Here is an 18,459-nt window from a genome sequence, read left to right on the forward strand (position 1 = left end):
GAGACACATCTCGAGATAACTAGTTCGAGAACGACGGAAGCGAGTCAATTGAAGTCCAACACTCTGTGGTTAATTACTTTTGCAGGACTTCTTTCTAGGTCTTATTTAGTCTGCATTACTAAGCCTTTGACAGCAGCGCCAGACCACCAGGCTTATGTCGTTTTACCTCGAATCTATGGCCTACTTCAATCACTTCACGACAAGCTCTCTCCAGTTTGTAACCAGCGACAAACTTATAGATGTAACATATCTTATCAAGTTATGTTGGAATTAAAAGTGATGATAGCAATTGCGGATTGGATATTTAATTTATTTTATTTATTTTTGGCAGCTGACAAAGGGTTAACTTTGAGCTAAACGCCTATATAGAGATAAAATACAAGTCAAGCAATTCATAACTATCGTTAATTTTTATAGTACAATTGTTTAACACACTTTAAAACTATTCCAATCCCAACTTTTGCGGACGATTTGAAATAGTTGACATGGAAAATACGCTTAGATTATTTAACATTAAAATAAAAGAATATAATACAAATACATTAAGAAATTCTACATTGAATTCCATTGTTAGTTTATTTGTTTTTGGAAGACATACCATTTTTTTTTAAGAAGTTCATTTCGTAATATATGTTGAGATTCATCGCGTGTGACAAAACTGTTCACTCGCGATAAACGCTTATATTTTTGAGCCGTGAGTGAGGGGTCCGACAATTACACGGAATGTCGTACGCTTCTCTCGAAATCTTTCACGCAAAATCACGAAATCAAAGAAGAAATCACGAAATTGCGAAATCAAAAAGGAAATTCCGAAATCTTTGGGGGAATCGTGAAATCAAATAAGAAATCACGAAATATTTCCAACAAAATTGCGAAATCTTTCAAGAATTCACGAAGTTACGAAATGAAAGATGAAATCACGAAATCTTTGGTGAAATCCACGAAAAATCACGAATTGTTTGGTGAAATCGCGAAATCTTTGATGAAATCAACGAAAAATCACGAATCTTTTGGTGAAATCGCGAAATTTTGATGAAATCAACGAAAAATCACGAATCTTTTGGTGAAATCGCGAAATCTTTGATGAAATCAACGAAAAATCACGAATCTTTTGGTGAAATCGCGAAATCTTTGATGAAATCAACGAAAAATCACGAATCTTTTGGCGAAATCGCGAAATCTTTGATGAAATCAACGAAAAATCACGAATCTTTTGGTGAAATCGCGAAATCTTTGATGAAATCAACGAAAAATCACGAATCTTTTGGTGAAATCACGAAATAAATCAACGAAGAAATCACGAAATGGGGAAATCGTGAAATCAAAGAAGAAATCGCGAAATCGTTGGTGAATCGCGAAATCAGAGAAGAAATGACGAAATTGTTGGTGAAATCGCGAAATCTTTGGCGAATCACGAAATCCAGTACGCTTTTAGGGAATGCCGGACCCCTCGGCCGTGAGTCCTTCAATTTGAAGATATGAAGACAAACCGGTTTAGATTTGTCCCACTGTTGTTTGTATTTAATTGGAAATAAATTAATTGGTTAGAAACCATTTTTTAATACATCGTTTTAAATCTTGCTAAGAAAACGTCAAATCGTTAATTCTTTCAGCGTCTATTTTTATCGTTCGTAGCATGAAGTTATATACCATCAGAAGTATATAATATCTCTCTTCGAGAGAAGCGTACAACCACAAAGCGTGGTAATTGTACCATGATTCTTCCCAACATCAGCCAAAAAATTTGGAGTGCACAAGTTTACTAAACCGAATCACATACGCCATGTAAATAGTTCCCTCATCATTACTCTATTAGCGCTTAACTATTGCCAATGCGCATGCGCTAGTGTGCTTTTGTCCCAGCCATGTCAAGACAATCAAGGTTTGTACCTACTTGATTGCTGGGGATTTATAAATACCAAACTGTCCAAACAGTTATAGAATTGACCCTAGTAGTTTGGTGAGCGGAAGAGCAAACAAAAAGGGCTCCCTCGCCTGGGAAGAATCATGTTACAAAACTAAAGTATTAAGATAATACAGAGTGTCATCCTTCTTCTATTATTCCCTTCTGATTTCACGTATTTGACATAGTTGTTTTTTTTTTCACAAAGATTCAAATCAAACGCGTAAAAGATTTCCAATATAAGATTGCACGATAAGTCTTTGCCCTGATATTGTATTCAAAAATGTATTGAATGGAAATTAAGTTACTCTATTGTCATAAACTACATGATTTAATCTAATTAAATCAGTTAAACCATACTTTAATCATGATTTAATCTTATTAAATCAGTTAAATCATGCTTTATTCATCATTTGATCTTATTGAATCAGTTAAATCATGCTTTATTCATAATTTAATTTTATTGAATCAGTTAAATCATGATTTATTCATCATTTAATCTTATTGAATCAATGAAATCATGCTTTATTATCATTTAATCTAATGAAGTCAGTTAAATCATGGTTTATTCATCATTTTATCAAATTAAATCAGTTAAACCATGCTTTAATTATGATTTAATCTAATTAAATCAGTTAAATCATGCTTAAATCATGGTTTAACCTAATGAAATCAGTTAAATCTCGCTTAAATCATGGTTTGATCTGATGAAATCAGTTAAATCACGCTTTAGTCATGATTTATCAAACGAAATCAGTTAAATCATGTTTTATTTATGATTTAATCTTGTTAAATCCTTTAAATCATGCTTTATTCATCATTTAATCTGACAAGATTCAAATTATGATGATTAAGTCTGACCAAATTTAAATTATAATGATACAATCTGGTAAAATTCAAATTATCCTGATTTAATCTTACAAAAATTCAATTTACCATGGTTTAATTTGTTCCTTAAATTTTACTGGATAGTATAAACTTCGTCTCCGTACAATCCTTAATCAACGAGACTTGAATTGAACTGATATTTTAAAGTTCACTTTTTCCCTTTATTTAAAATATTACCAGGGATCCATGTAATTTGAGAAGCAGGAATAGAGAACGGTTAGTCTTTACTTCAGTCCGACTCATAGCCCAGTATCAGAGAGAATTTTACACATAAGGAGTGGAAGACGAAGCCTTTGACAGTGCATTTGAGAAGTGTGGCTATTTTTTTGAGGTTCCTAGTTCCGGTTGTCAGTAATTGGCTGAAATACAAAGTCACTGATTGGATAATAATTTTTTTGTCGTCTGCTTTATGATTAGGGCATGTTAACTACTTTCTCGGCAAGTTTTGTTTTGAAAACTATACTGTTAAGGGCGTTTAATTAATCAGTAGGTATTAATCGACGATTATAAAGGAAATAATACTCGTTTTGGATCACTAAACTAGCCAAATTTAAGTCAAATAAGGAAAATATTGTTGTTTAATTATATGAATTGAGGAAGGAGAAGAGCTCTTGAGCAAAGGCTTAATGTTCTCAGGTCTGTTAGTAATTGGTTATTGTACATACATTCTAGCAAAAATTATCAGTTTTTAATTAGTTTGAATATATATAATTAAATTAAAACATTAGGTGAGTAACCGTTAGTTAAATTAAGACATTACAAACCTTCACAGGCTTCGGAACCAAGGCTATCGCGGACATAGCTTTCAACCGACCAAAAAAAACTGCATAAGGAGACGACAGAGATGACGTCAAGCCGCCGGAAATAGAAAGTCAAAAATTATAGGCACTCTAGAAAACCTAGTCTTCCACTGCTTATGTGCAAAATTCTCTATGCCAGTATAGAGGTCCTCCCTTCAACACGTAACAAAAATTTAAAATTATCTTATTGGCTCACTTAGACTACGTTATGATAAGGTTGCTGAATTCCTGCTATGATATTCAAAAATAAGGGGAATATATTTGTATTAAACTATTTCTTACTGAGATGAATTATTTTATTAACTGGAATTAAATACCCGTAAAGAGGAATAGTTGAGCTGATAAATAATTTCAAAAGTTCACAAACATGTAAAAAAAAAAAAGTATACTTTGTTCAAAGTTTCCGGCCTTTGGCCAGGGATATTAGATATTTTAAGAGGGATTGGAAGGGAGAGGGAAATTGTGGGAGCGTTATCGGCCGGCGTGCCATGCGCAGTAGGACCGTCTAGCGGATTTCTAGTTTTTAATAGTACCGTTCAAGGACAAATGAAGGATGATGGGAACTGGAGGATGCGAAATCTGAAAGAAATAAGGGCGCGCGCTAACTATGGAACGGCTTAGGTCCGGTGGGACGCAACAAAATGGGGGAGGAATACTCGGAATACGACGCGTTTTAGACTCTCGCAGGGGCGTCGGAATGTAGGTGAAAAGGCTCGAGTTGCTTTTCCCTCTTACACAGGGTTCGTATACGCCACCTGGATAACCTGCAGGGTTGGAAATAAGCCCAGAACACTCACTGGACATTATCCAGTAATATTTTAAAATGTCCCATGTTTTTTTTTAACGAAGGGGGTTACTGAACATTTTGACCAATAAATTTTTGATAGTTTGACTGTGAAGATATGACACTATTTTTGCACACTCTAGTGGACAATGTCCAATTAATTTTCCAGTCAAATGTGAGAGAGGGTCACTGGACATATGCCCTATAAGGATTTTGTCTTATTTCCGGCCCTGATAACCTGGATAAGTAAGGGATTTGGAAAATTGAGGGATAGATCAGGGATTTCGTTTGATATATCAAACCATGATTGCTTCGAGCAATGATAATAATGGGCTGCAAGTGTGACCATGAAATGGGCTCTCGTAAACACCTTTAAAATTATCAGGGATATTGGCAAAATTTGGTCAGGCATAAGCTGGTTTCAAATGTCAGGGATAGGTCAGGGATTTTGTTTGGTATATCAAACCATGTTTCGAGCAATGCTAATTATGAGCTGCAGGTGTGACCATGAAATGGTCTCTGGTAAACACCTTAAAATGGACCTCAGGGATATTGGCAAAATTTGGTCATCAGGGATATTGGGCAAAATTTGGTCAACAGGGATATTGGGCAAAATTTGGTCATCAGGGATATTGGACAAAATTTGGTCATCAGGGATATTGGGCAAAATTTGGTCATCAGGGATATTGGGCAAAACTTGGTCATCAGGGATATTGGGCAAAATTTGGTTATCAGGGATATTAGTAAAATTTGATTATTATGGATATTGGCAAAATTTGGTCAGGGATAAGCAGCTGGAAAAGTCAGGGATTTTCAATGGAAAAATTTAGTCCGAACCCTTATAACCCTCCGCGGAATGTACGTGAAAAGAGTCGAGCTACTCATCCCTCTTAAAACATCTAATATCCCTGCCCCCAATTACACGTAACCCAATCAAAAGCAGTCCTTTGGTGACGCATACGCGGAAACAATCCTTCACACGCAGCCATTAACAGTCTTTAACCCATTAGAAACATCTACTGTCTCACCCTCGGTTCTAGGGGGAATTTCGGCTGGTTTAACAGCCAAATTATAATTCTCCGAATGTTTCTTCAACTCATCTCCAAATGCAACTAAGCCTAACTGGGAATGCGAGGCCTCGCTTAAAGCACGTGACCTCAAACACGCCCGATGTTGTTCGACAGATAGATCAGGGTCGCACTTCTTCTCGTGCCAAACGTGGAAAATCCCGGGATCAGTGGCTCTAATAACCATTACGGGACTTCTGACGTATTTCCTGTACAACATAACATCCTCGCCTCCCCATCCAACTATGTCTTCGTCGAAACCTTTTATTCCTAAGAAGTCACTCCTGTATTGACACGTCATACCGTATCCGAAGTCTCTCCAGAACCCCGTATCTCGCGAAATGACCAATTGGTCTAATTCGCGTGGGATTTCTTTGCCTTGTAAAGAGTAGACGATGTTTGGGTTGTAGAGACTAAAAACAATTGGGTAGTAGACCTTTTTTCCGGGGGAGGTATGTAACCGACAACGTTCTAGAAATTTCGCCGAGAAGATGACGTCAACGTCGCATAGAAATAGAAGTACCTCGCCTTTATTCCAATGTTGGGCCCCAATTTGTAAGCCTTTTCCTCGTGAAAATGTTTCGTTTAACGTTAACAATTTAATATTCCTGAATTTGGCCTCCCTTGACATTTTGGTAAGGATTAGTCTGACGTCCTGTAAGCCATCCTCGCCGAAGTACACGACTGTTAGATATATTCGTCTGTCGTACCGAGCCGCGACTTTAACGAATTTATCCATAAAACTTCGAAATGTGTTCAATCTTCCTGATAATGGTAGGATGATGTTAATTAATTCCCGCATGGTTTTGGGGCCTTCTTCACTGACGGTGTGAACTGAACCGAACGGTCTAATCATTGATAGTTTTCGATACGAACGCGTGACGTTTTTCTCTTTAAAATACAGCTCGTAGTGTGTACCGGAAGTCGGTTCCAACCTATAAATGCCTTCCACAAAATCGTCAACAGTGAACCGATTCTTACCCTGACGATTTTTGTTAATTACTTCCAAAGCGCGAGAAAATATTTCAAGTAGATCTTTTCGTTTATACCCAATTGGTTTCTCGACGACACGTTTACCCAATGCTAAATCAACGGGGTATACGCGACTAAATGTGAAATGGTTAAATGGAATGATTTCGTATTCGTTATTAAGTTGTACTCCTTTGGTTATCTCGGCGGTTTCGATTTTTTTCATGACGTAATCGTTGCAATCGTCAATATTGTCGTCAGCCATGTCCTCTAATTTAGTAGCACCATCGACTGGGATTGGTAAAATTACATCGGACATTTTTTGGTATTCGTTTAATCTTCGTCGTAAATCCCGGATTTCTGAGCGGAGCTTATCAGTTTCTTTACGCTGTTGTCGTAGTAGTTCGGTGTAGTAGTAGGTGGGTTGTTGTCCTCCGGAACTGGCTGGATCCGGTGGTGATACCGGGCCTGATAACAGCGCCTCAGCACCTTTAAGTTCTTCTTCAAGACGTAGTCCACATTTTCCCACGAATATTAGAGATGCTAGAGAGAGAGCGAATAGGAGAAGTAGAATCCGGGTCAAGAGACGCATGCTCAGACAATGGTGTGAGGAAGCCGTTTTCGAGCTAGCTTCTTATCGCAGCACCAGAAAAAAGTGCTACAAAAAGAACGTAATATCTGTATTGGAATGTAACCCTAACAACAGATGTGTTAAAAATTATATTGAAACTAACACTATCGTGCATAAGTTCATAAGTGATATGTTCATTCCATAACTTTGTCACTAGTTACAAACTGGAGCTTGTCATCAAGTGATGGAAGTAGGTCATAGATTCCAGGTAAAGCGACTTAGGCCTGGTTAGACGCTGCTGTCAAAGGCTTAGCAATGCACACTAAATAGGACCTAGATGGAAGTCCCCTGCAAAAATAATTAACCACTTCAATTCTCGAACTAGTTATCTCGAGCTGTAAGTCTCTCAGTAGCATTACAAAGTATAGAAAGTGTCATACTTATGGAAGGAACATATCACTTATAACCTTATGTTTTTTTTAATAACGCACGGAAAAGAAAAGTGCCCCATTTTTGGAAACCTCAAACACGTGGCGATTCCAGTCTGACGTCATGCTTACTAGTTCCGCTATTGGCGACTTCATTAAGTCACCCGACTCCCCTCCCCTCAATCATTGACGTCAGCAGCTGAAGTCAGACCCTTTGAATGCTCTTTGTTTCTTTAAAATATATAATTCCAAGAGCCTATAGTTTAAAAAGAGTCTGCCTCTCTGCGGTTAGCGCGCGCCATGAAAACTAACAACATCTCCCTTACATTGGCTTTCAATCTATTTGACCAAGCGCTCCCAACGGGTCTCTCTCTCCGGATTTCTCAGCGATCCAGTTGGTGTGGCTAGTGGGGTCCCACAGGGTAGCGTTTTGGGCCCACTCTTATTCTTACTCTACATCAATGACATGCCCACTGAAATACTCAGTCCGATAGCCCTTTACGCTGATGATGTTAAGATGTTTCGGGTGATCACATCGTACGAGGATGTTAAAACTATGCAAGATGACCTAGCTCGTTTACACGTATGGGTCTCCTTAAACGGCCTATCTTTCAATTGTTCTAAATCTTACCATCTCAAACTCTCCCCGTCATCATCGCCATCACCCGGTTCGTGCTCCCCTTATTTCCTGAATGGTTCCAGGTTAGAACGCATTAGTGACCATCGGGACCTAGGCGTCATTGTTTCTTCTGACCTATCCGCCACCGAACAGTGCGCCACGCTTGCGTCCCGCGCCAGTAGCGTTGTCGGGGCTCTTAGCCGAAATTTCTCGTACCTCGACCAGTCCTCCCTTACCCTCCTCTACAACCAATTTGTGCGACCCATATTTGACTACTGCTCCCCGATTTGGCGACCACATCTCGTTAAGGATTATTCATCCCTAGTCTCCATCCAATCTCGTGCCACCAAGATCCTCCCTGCCCTGCGTGGGGTTCCCCGCGACCTTCGACTTGAAGAGTTGGGCTGGCCTTCCATCCACTCTCGCTGGGATACCATTGACCTCATCCTCCTATTTAATATCCTCTCCGATCCCACCCAACCTTACTTTGAAGCTAATCATTCCTCCACGCGCGGTCACTCTCGAAAACTTTACATTAAACGTCCACGACTCAACGTCGTTCAACAGTCATTTTTTTACCGGGTTGTTCCCTTATGGAATTCCCTTCCCAATGATATTATAAATTCGACCTCTGTAAAATCATTTAAACTTAAGCTAAAAAACCACCTCTCAAATATGTAACTGTTCTTAACTCTGATGTATACTTTAATTTTTCAATCTGGCCCATACCTACCAAATATGTCCCTGTTTCCCTGATACTATTATAGTCTAATTTTAAACATGCCTCAAGGAGTTGCTATGGCCTGCGCCCTAGCTCCACAAAAAACCAGAAAAAGAAAAGAAAAAGCCTACCCCTTCTTGAGCTGAGTGCCATAGCACATTGAAAAGTGCGTTATTCGGCCGCGAAAAGTGGTTCTGCTAGTATACTTTATACAAGTCTTTAAACGTTATATATGCATTGTACTGAGTAGATTGATTTTTACATTTCGGCCGAATTTTCTTACCCGACATTTTGAAAGATGTTAAATTCACTCTTAAATCTTGATAACAATGAAGTACGAACTTGGTATTAAGAGTTAAACACAGTTGAAACCGACTTTATGGTGAAAAAATTGAAAAGTAGGCAAACAAAGCTAAGCCTAGGATTCGAAACAAAGCGCTTCATCCTACAGCCGCTTCCAAAGACCCAAATAATAAAGCAGACGATTTTTCTTGAGCTTGACAAAGATTCTACAGGCGTCGCTGATGTCGAGGTACTACTTTTCCAAAAAAATCAATATCTGTTTCCCCTTATTTGATTGGCTAGCTTTTATAGGGGGTAAGGGGGTAGATAGCGAAGATGCTAGTTTTCAAGAAACCTATGGTAGAAGGTACGAAAAAGCGTTTGAGACAGACTCTTTTTAAACTATAGGCTCTTGATAATTCCAATCCGTTTAAAATACACGAACAAAAATATCACCTCACCACAATTCTCTCCCATTCACTCTCCCTTCAATGACGAACGAAAAACTTTATACTGCCAAAGGAGGTACTCTGGCACGCCGCCGACTACAACAGGACCGATGAAACTAATACTCATATCGTAGGTGTCCATCAAACGATGTGGCTAAAATTCACGGAAAAAATTATTGCCAGTATACAAGTGTACAGGCTAGTATATATACGATGTGGCTAAAAAGCAGGGTTTAAAAAAACCCAGCCCACCGGGGTTTATTGGGTTTTTCTGGGTTTCATTGGGTTTTTTTCTGAGTTTCGTTGAGTTTTTTCTGAGTTTCATTGGTTTTTTTCCGTGTTTTATTGGGGTTTTTCTGGGTTTTATTGGGGTTTTATTTGGGTTTTGGGTTTTATTGGTTTTATTTGGGTTTTGGGTTTTATTGGTTTCTTGGGGGTTTTATGGTTTTTTGGGGGGTTTTATGGTTTTTTGGGGGGTTTTATGGGTTTTTTGGGGTGTTATTGGGTTTTTTGTCTTCAGCAGTTGCGTGCATGGTAGAAATTGTCATTCCAAAGTAAATGCTTAATATAAAAAAGTCTTAAAATGTTTTATTAAAAAATAATAAATATTATTAAATAATACTTTGCAAGAATAATTTTATTTTAAAGACATTTTTTGTTTCAACTTCAAAAGTACTATTTAAAAATATTTATTATTTTTAATGTAACATTTAAGGACTTTTTTATTAAGAAGTTACTATTGAATGACAATTTCTAACTGTCAAAGGTATAAAACTCCAAATCCCAATAAAACCCAAAAATATTCAGGAAAACCCAATAAAACCCAAAAAAAAGCCCCGAAAAAAATCCATTAAACCCAGAAAAAATCAATAAAGCCCCGAAGAAAATCCATTAAACCCTAGAAATAAAACCGAGAAAAACCCCAGAAAAACCCGTTTAAACCCAGAAAAAACCAATAAAGCCCCGAAGAAAATCCATTAAACTCGGGGGGATTTGAACCCAGCTAAAAAGTTCCAAAAACACTATTGCTTACCGAAAAGGTCCTTTTTTCGTGGTTCATTTTCCGTGGAATTAAAATCCATCTCAGGAACATCAAGATTGGCTTGAGCAGTTGATGTATCCGTAACGGAAGTTGAGCTTGGGTCATCGCAAATTTTAGTGAGCTAGTTTAGTGCGGGAATATGGACGGTAGGGCTTGGTGATAATCAAATCCAATGGTATTGATATTTTATAGTTAAGACCTTGTATTACAAGATGAATGTCGTTAAGCAAGTCATGTGACTGCTCGTGGTCCCTAGTACGAGGGGTGGTTCCTCAAATCCCCACGTTTCGTAATTGGTTGAGAGAAAACGTGACGCAGATGTCTAAAGAGAGTTAATTATAAACAAAGAAAAATTCATAAATATTTCAAATCATCATCTCTTCTCAAATTTATTTACTAACATCTTAAGTTCATAAGTGATATGTTCATTCCTTAAGTTTGTCACTAGTTACTAACTGGAGCTTGTCATGAATTAATCGAAGTAGGTCATAGATTCGTTATAAAGCGAGCGACATACGCCTGGTGACTGGGGCACTGCTGTCAGGGCTTATAGTAATGAAGACTAAATAGGACCTAGATAGAAGTCCTGCAAAATTAATTAACCACCGAGTGTAGGACTTCAATTCTCGAACTAGTTATCTCGAGCTGTAAGTCTCTCAGTAAGCATTACGAAGTATAGGAAGTGTCTTGGAAAGAAACATATCACTTATAAACTTATTCTATCATGAAATTTTAACAGAGTTATCCTAGGTCATAGCCCTCTTAAATACTGCACTCGCTAACGCAAGATGCTCAGCCACCAGTCAGACTTCCTCATGTCCAAAACCAGTATATTAATTGCTTGGACTTGTTATTAAATTTAAGAAACGGGGGTTACAGGTCCTCGAGACCAGTTTATTAAATGAAAATCTATAGGAGAACAAAGGCGGGGACCAGTCCGGAGACCAGTTTATTATTTTGGTCAGTAGGGGGGGGGTTACTGGTCCCAAGGACCAGTTAAGAAAATATTCTTATTTATCAGACTGCAGCCTACATTTGGCACAGTGAGCGCAAATGGAAAGGAGAGTCAAAGATAGAAGGGGAGAGGTAACTATAACAGGAGGCCAACATGGCTCTCACGCGCACCTACCTTGGCGCACACCCGATGAGTAAGACGTCACGTCATCGCTTGAGAAGGAAATTCAAAAAGGGTAAAGACGAAAATACGGTTAGAGGCTCACACCTCAGCCGTAATACTGGCCGAAACGTAGACAAACTTCTCTGATTTTTTAATCCCTATCCTTTGTGTCGATTGCGCATGTGCGGCAATCTCTTAGAGAGCCCCAGCACCGGTAGCGTTTTTGAAAGGGGGGGGGGATGACGGGGAATTTGGTCTTTCCGACTCTCCTTTCTATTTGTGCTCACTGATTTTTCAGGACCAGCTTGCGTATGTGAGCACCATATTCGAGTTCGCAATGTTGTCTGCTAAAATGAACCGAAAGACACGTTCAAATGCCAAGCTTTGCTTCTTATACTCTTGGGAGCTCAGCGCTGGAGACATCTTGTTTTTTGGTAGTTTCGGATAGTTCAAATTTCAAGCAAAGTATATATAATCAATTTAAAATATACTGGCCGCCGTAAAGCAAATTTGAATAAGAAAAATAGTAAGGTTTCTACTAGCAAGTTTTTAAGTGATATGTTCTTTCCATAAGTATGACACTTTCTATACTTCGTAATGCTTACTGAGAGACTTACAGCTCGAGATAACTAGTTCTAGCAGAACGACGGAAGCCAGAAGAGATGGTTTTATAAAATAGGAGGTGCTTATAGAGAAAATGTGGCCCTCGACGTCATTTTCTACGTCATCTCGCAAGAGCCAATGAAACGCGACGATTTCCACGTTTTCTGCTCGAGTAATAAATGTGAGCGAGGGGACTATGCTTATTTCCGGTTAGCAGATTGTCTACTCTTCGCGATCCAGCGATCAGTGTAGGAAACCGTTAAACCTTGGCCAACTATGTTTATTCACATTCATTTTAATATTTAAATAAGTTGATGAATGTCAATCGGTGCTCAATTTAGTATTACAGTTAATTTATAAAAGATTAAATATCTTGCTGTGCTAAGTGTGGCGCCTTCCAAAAACTCGACGACCAAGGCTTAGAAACAATCAAATCGACTGGCCTCAAATATTTTTTTTGGAAAGAAAAATACCACCCTAGCTCCTATTTAGTCTGTATTACTAAGCCTTTGACAGCAGCGCCCAGTCACCAGGCGTATGTCGCTTTACCTCGAATCTATGACCTACTTCTATCACTTCATGACCAAGCTCTCTCCAGTTTGTAACCAGTGACAAACTTAAATGGAACATATTTTATGAACTTATGGTCATACGAACGTTAAGCGTCATTTGAATTGTCTGAAAATTACATAGGGGACATTTTGATGCAAATCATTTCTCTGAAAAACATAGCCTTTGACGTATTTTACAGCACGGAGTTCAGTGCAACCGTAAGTTAAAAAGATATGTTCCATCCATAAGTTAGTCACTGGTTACAAACTGTAGCTGGTCATGAAGTGATTGAAGTAGGTCATAGATTCGAGGTAAAGCGACATACACCTTGTGGTGAGGCGCTGCTGTCAAAGGCTTAGTAATGCTGACCAAATAGGACCTAGATGGAAGTCCTGCAAAATTAACTACCGAGTGTAGGACTTCAATTGACTCGCTTCCGTCGTTCTGCATGCTAGAACTAGTTTTTTTCGAGCTGTATGTCTCTCAGAAGCATTACGAAGTATAGGTACTGTCATACTTATGGAAGGAACATATCACTTATGGTAAACCAATATTGGAATTTCTGAAAACTGTCATTCATAATATACATAGAATGTGTGATGTGGGCTTTAGTCGTTAGTTTGACAAATCGTTCTACAAGTTATTCCGCCATAAAGGCATGGCGTCTTAAATCAATTATATAAAAACGTCTTGGTTTGGACCAAGGCCGAAAAAACAAACGATATGTGTGAGGTTTATCAATTGACTGAAGTTTCAGATATTGAAATTTTTTCTAGTTATTTTTATACACTCAATCCTTAATCAATATTTAATTCAATCAACTGATTTTACTGTTAATCGACCTAGTCCCTCTAAATTAATTGAAAAAATTACATATCTACGCTTTTTCAAGAACAATTACATTTTCCGAAAACATTCTATCGTGAAATTAATTTATCATGTTGAGGATACAGTATTGAATATTTGAAATGTTCTACTGGATGTCTAAAACAAGCAAGCGAACTTTGGCTTAACTCGAATGGAAAATGTAAATATTTGATCGTGGATGCCAAACAAGGGTGTTGCGCGAATTTATACATTTAATTTCGTATATCGAAATGCTACATTTCTATTGTCGCCTCTTTGATGGTAAAGTTGCACTGGAACTTCCTTTTCCGTACTTAAGAATTTCTTGGTCATAACTCAGTCTATGGTAATATTGGCTGAGTGTGTTGCGACGGCTCAGATGACCCATACACTGAAACCACTGGTGATTATAAAATGCCATATATTGGGAAAATAGAGGAAGGGAGGGGGTGTTGGAGTTAAATGTGACCTTCTTGGCATAACTAGTAATGAATGATTTGTTTAACCATATTATTTCCGCGGGAAATGAATATAACAAGTCTGAGAAGTATTTCTGTTTATGTGATCTTTACCCTTTACCACACAGGATAAACTTTGTTGCTTTGTCTTAAGTAGACGACATTCACTCTAAACGACAGTCTTATCAACAACTTAAAACAGATTTAAACTTCTTTTGGTGCAAACTTGAAAATTTGTCAAGCCAGCAACAATTAAAACTATGTCGGTCAAGATGCTCACAAGTTAGTGAGTATCGACACGAACTCCCTTCAAAATAATTAATTTCATGATAAAATGTTTTCGGAAAATGTAATTGTTCTTGAAAAAGCGTAGATATGTAATTTTTTCAATTAATTTAGAGGGACTAGGTCGATTAACAGTAAAATCAGTTGATTGAATTAAATATTGATTAAGGATTGAGTGTATAAAAATAACTAGAAAAAATTTCAATATCTGAAACTTCAGTCAATTGATAAACCTCACACATATCGTTTGTTTTTTCGGCCTTGGTCCAAACCAAGACGTTTTTATATAATATCTGTCGCTTCAGTCTTAATGTAATTAAATTTTGAGTAATTATGCTTTCTTTACCGCTTATTATTATGTCCAATTACGATGGTCAAAACATGTATCTAGCAGGGCCCAAACGTTGCACCTTCCGCGTGCTAGGCGGACGAGATAACCACTACACTACACATACCTGGTAATACTGAGATTCCTACGAGATCTAGCTTATTATTATGTCCAATCACGATGGTCAAAACATGTATCTACCAGGGCTCGAACCCAGGACCTTCCGCGTGTAAAGCGGACGTGATAACCACTACACAATGAATACTTGGTTATTCTGAGTTTTCGAAGAGATCTAGCTTATTATTGTGTCCAATAGCGATAGTCAAGTCATGTATCTACCAGGGCTCGAACCTGGGACCTTCCGAGTGTAAAGCGGACGTGATAACCACTACACCATAGATACTTGGTTATTTTGAGTTTTCGAAGAGCTCTAGCATTATTATTATGTCCAATCACGATGGTCGAAACAAGTACTTCTGTAATTAACTAAAATTAACATACTTAGACTTAATTGTTTCTGATTAGACTAGCCGATCGCACACCCTGAATACTTAATTGTTAAATTAAGAGTATTCCGAAAAGTAACTTCGCTCTAGTTTTTCAGTTAGAGGTGGTTAAATATCACGAAAAACCCCATGTTAATCTCCATAGGAAAATTGGTAAAAGCATGTGAATTTTGATTTAACGTTACAAAAGAGTATCAAGTCATATCTACAAGGGCCTACCGGCCCTGTAGAATTTTAGGTCTTTTTTGCTTCTGGAAGATTATTTACCGATCTAAATTTCCGCTACGTTTTTTTTTTATAAACTTTGTAAAAAATGATGATTTTTTTGCATTATACCAAAAGTATATAGGTTTAAAAACGAAAAGTATCCTACACTTCGTTAATTGAAACTTTCTGGCGCCGTGTAATATGAGATTACATTTTGTGATTTCTTTACTGATTTTATGATTTCGTATTTCTATGGGATTTCGAAATCGGCATTGATTTCGGGTCAGGGCCGGATTAACCACTAGGCAAGTTAGGCAAATGCCTAGGGCCCGGATATCTGAGGGGCCCGTAAACAGCTAGTTTTCAAAACTTGAGAAAATGAAAAACCAAAAAATATATTCCCCCTCTTTCTCTACCGAAACATAACGTCACTGACACCATGGAAAAGCCAGGTGAGATGTAACGTCAGCCTAATGTTGAAAAACCCGTTACCCAAAAACATTATGGCCACTTATAAAGGAAGAAAGGAAAAGACGAAAAGAAACTTAAAAATTCAATGGAAATGTATTTTGAGAAGTCGCAATCCTCGGAGAAAGAAATTTCATTTTGAATTCATGTTGTTACTGACCGTCATTAAACACTGGGGTTGAAAGAAATTTAACTATTGAGTTCAAAGAGAAATTTAAACATGCAGTTTAGTGTTAAGTCAATTAAAGATATAAAAATAGTATATCTCTTAGATTCTCTTAAACTGTGGTCTGTTGAGGGGCTGGGGGCCCGGAACTAAGGCTTTGCTTAGGGCCCAAAATATTGTTAATCCGGCCCTGTTTCGGGTTTCTTCAGTTGGATTTCTCGGGTTGCGTACGGGATTTCATGAATGACCGACCCCTCGGACCACGCCCAGGGACTAGTTTACTATTGAGGACGCTAAGAGGGTCACTGGTCCCTTGGACTACTTTCAAAAATATCCATATTTCCCAGACTTACTCTTAAGACAAATTAGTTTTCAAAATAACACTAACAACATAATTAAGAAGGCCACACATTTATTTATTAGAGATACTATGCAGGGATAGCCAAAAACCAAAGAAATTAGGTATAGCCAGAAGGGGATAATAGGAGAAGGATGACACTCTTTATCCTCTTAATACTTTAGTTATGTAAGGCGAGGGAACCCTTTTTGGTTGCTTTCCCGCTCATCAAACTTCAGATGGGTAACTATCGCACCGTGCTAGGGTGAATTCTATAACTGTTTGGTATGTACTAAATCCTCTGCAATCAAGTAGGCACAAACCTTGATTGTCTTGAGGTGGCTGGGACAAAAACACACAATCGCATGCGCCTTGGAAAATAGTTAAGCAGCGCTAATAGAGTGATGGTGAGGGACCTATTTACGTGACGTATATGTGCATGATTCGGTTTAGTAACCTTGTGCACTCCAAATGTTAATTCTGATGTTGAGAAGAATCATGTTACAAGTACCCCAGCCTCTTTGTGGTTGTACACTTTTCTCGAAAATATGTATTACATACTTCTGGTGTAGCTCGAGAAAACTTAGAGGAACCCCCTTTCTAACACATCTTTGGCAAAAGCTATCTTGCAATTCCACTGGATAGATTTTTTCTGAATATACTACGAAGACCATGAGAAGGGGTAACCACTTGCTTTAATTAGCGTACACCCTCTCTGTTGTGATTACGTAATCAGTAATCCTTGGTACTCATTCGTAATCATCCGAAATCATTTCTTTACTTCACCTGAACTTAACGTAATCGTACTGTAATCATTTCTTTACTTCACCTGAACTTAACGTAATCGTACTGTAATCATTTCTTTACTTCACCTGAACTTAACGTAATCGTACTGTAATCATTTCTTTACTTCACCTGAACTTAACGTAATCGTACTGTAATCATTTTGTACTCATCGTAATAATAGCCTAATCATTTCGTACTCATCGTATTCGTACCGTTATCATTTTGTACTCATCGTAAACGTACCGTTATCATTTTGTACTCATCGTAATCGCACCGTTATCATTTTGTACTCATCGCAATCGCACCGTAATCTATTTGTACTCATCGTAATCGTACCGTTATCATTTTGTACTCATCGTAATCGCACCGTTATCATTTTGTACTCATCGTAATCGCACCGTAATCATTTTGTGCTCATCGTAATCGTACCGTTATCATTTTGTACTCATACCGTAACAGGGTTCGTATGGATAAGTCAGGGATAAGCTAGTTTCAAAAGTCTGGGATATGTCAGGGATTTCGTTTGGTATATCAAACCATGATTGCGTCGAGCAATGCTAAAAATAGGCTGCAGGTGTAGTTATGAAGTGGGCTCTACAGGTAAACACCTTAAAATAGACATTAGGGACATTGGGAAAATTTGGTCAGGGATAAGCAGCTGGGAAAGTCAGGGATTTTCAATATAAAATCAGTGTACACAATCAAATTCTTAGTGGTTAGCCCCTTGTAAACGCCTTCAATTTCTCGACAGGGTTTACATTTTTAGTAAGGGAATCTTGTTTTTCGTTCAATTGATTTTTTGAATCAGCGGGACATAACGCAAAACCAACAACAAGCAAGACCAAAATCACCTGAAATCATTCGTTCGTTGATCACCCACCTCATTTTGAACTAGCGTAGCCTTGGTCCTCAAAAAGAGTATCTCGAATTGTCCAATATACCAACCATGTTTCTCTATTTCAAAATTATCGACGCCGTAATGTTCGTCATCCTAGTTAGTTGGAGAAGGGACTCGGCAATCGCCAAGGATTCTACGGAGAGATTCTGGCGAGCGATGCTTCGAGGAGACCTTGCGTCTTCGACGGTCGACAACCTCCGGCGTCCATCCAAACTGATCCTAAAACCTCCACCGAGCAGAGACTCTGAGACTGAAGAGGAAGGAGCGCCTGGAAGAGGATGCTTTCAGCCAGCCGGAGATCGACCCAGGGATACTAGATGTTTTAGGAGGGATTCGAAGTGAGCGTTATCGGCCGGCGCGTCTACCCAGTGAGCACAAA

The 18,459-nt window shown here is 38.2% G+C and overlaps 2 protein-coding genes and 1 non-coding gene across 9 annotated transcripts; 1 reads left to right on the plus strand and 2 right to left on the minus strand.

Annotated features, from left to right (window-relative positions):
- Positions 1 to 296: 296 nt before the first annotated feature.
- Positions 297 to 18,192, minus strand: Csgalnact (Chondroitin sulfate N-acetylgalactosaminyltransferase). Of its 7 annotated transcripts, none has more exons than XR_016379454.1 (6): positions 18,034 to 18,173; positions 10,723 to 10,845; positions 10,515 to 10,644; positions 9,494 to 9,635; positions 3,556 to 7,069; positions 297 to 3,150 (listed from the first exon to the last, which is right to left on the minus strand). XR_016379454.1 is itself a non-coding variant. In XM_089861543.1 (5 exons), exon 5 carries the CDS (start codon positions 7,001 to 7,003, stop codon positions 5,351 to 5,353), a length of 1,653 nt encoding a protein of 550 aa, XP_089717669.1. In that variant the 5' UTR covers positions 7,004 to 7,069; positions 9,494 to 9,635; positions 10,515 to 10,644; positions 10,723 to 10,845; positions 18,063 to 18,192; the 3' UTR covers positions 297 to 5,350. The 7 variants fall into 7 exon arrangements, 5 of the variants coding, with proteins under 5 accessions (XP_089717669.1, XP_089717668.1, XP_089717667.1 ...); XR_016379455.1 differs by having other exon boundaries at positions 297 to 1,508; positions 2,840 to 7,069; XM_089861543.1 differs by having other exon boundaries at positions 297 to 7,069; positions 18,063 to 18,192.
- Positions 7,877 to 8,710, plus strand: LOC149594138 (uncharacterized). The gene has a single exon (XM_089861288.1). The coding sequence runs from the start codon at positions 7,877 to 7,879 to the stop codon at positions 8,708 to 8,710; it is 834 nt and encodes a 277-aa protein (XP_089717414.1).
- TRNAV-UAC (transfer RNA valine (anticodon UAC)) lies at positions 15,043 to 15,115 on the minus strand. The gene has a single exon. It is a non-coding gene; the product is annotated as a tRNA-Val (tRNA).
- Positions 18,193 to 18,459: the final 267 nt, after the last annotated feature.

The sequence above is a fragment of the Phalangium opilio genome, unplaced genomic scaffold (genome assembly GCF_054372755.1).
Source record: "Phalangium opilio isolate 3A_F unplaced genomic scaffold, DU_Popi_V2 ptg000390l_1, whole genome shotgun sequence".
Lineage (NCBI taxonomy): Eukaryota > Metazoa > Arthropoda > Arachnida > Opiliones > Phalangiidae > Phalangium > Phalangium opilio.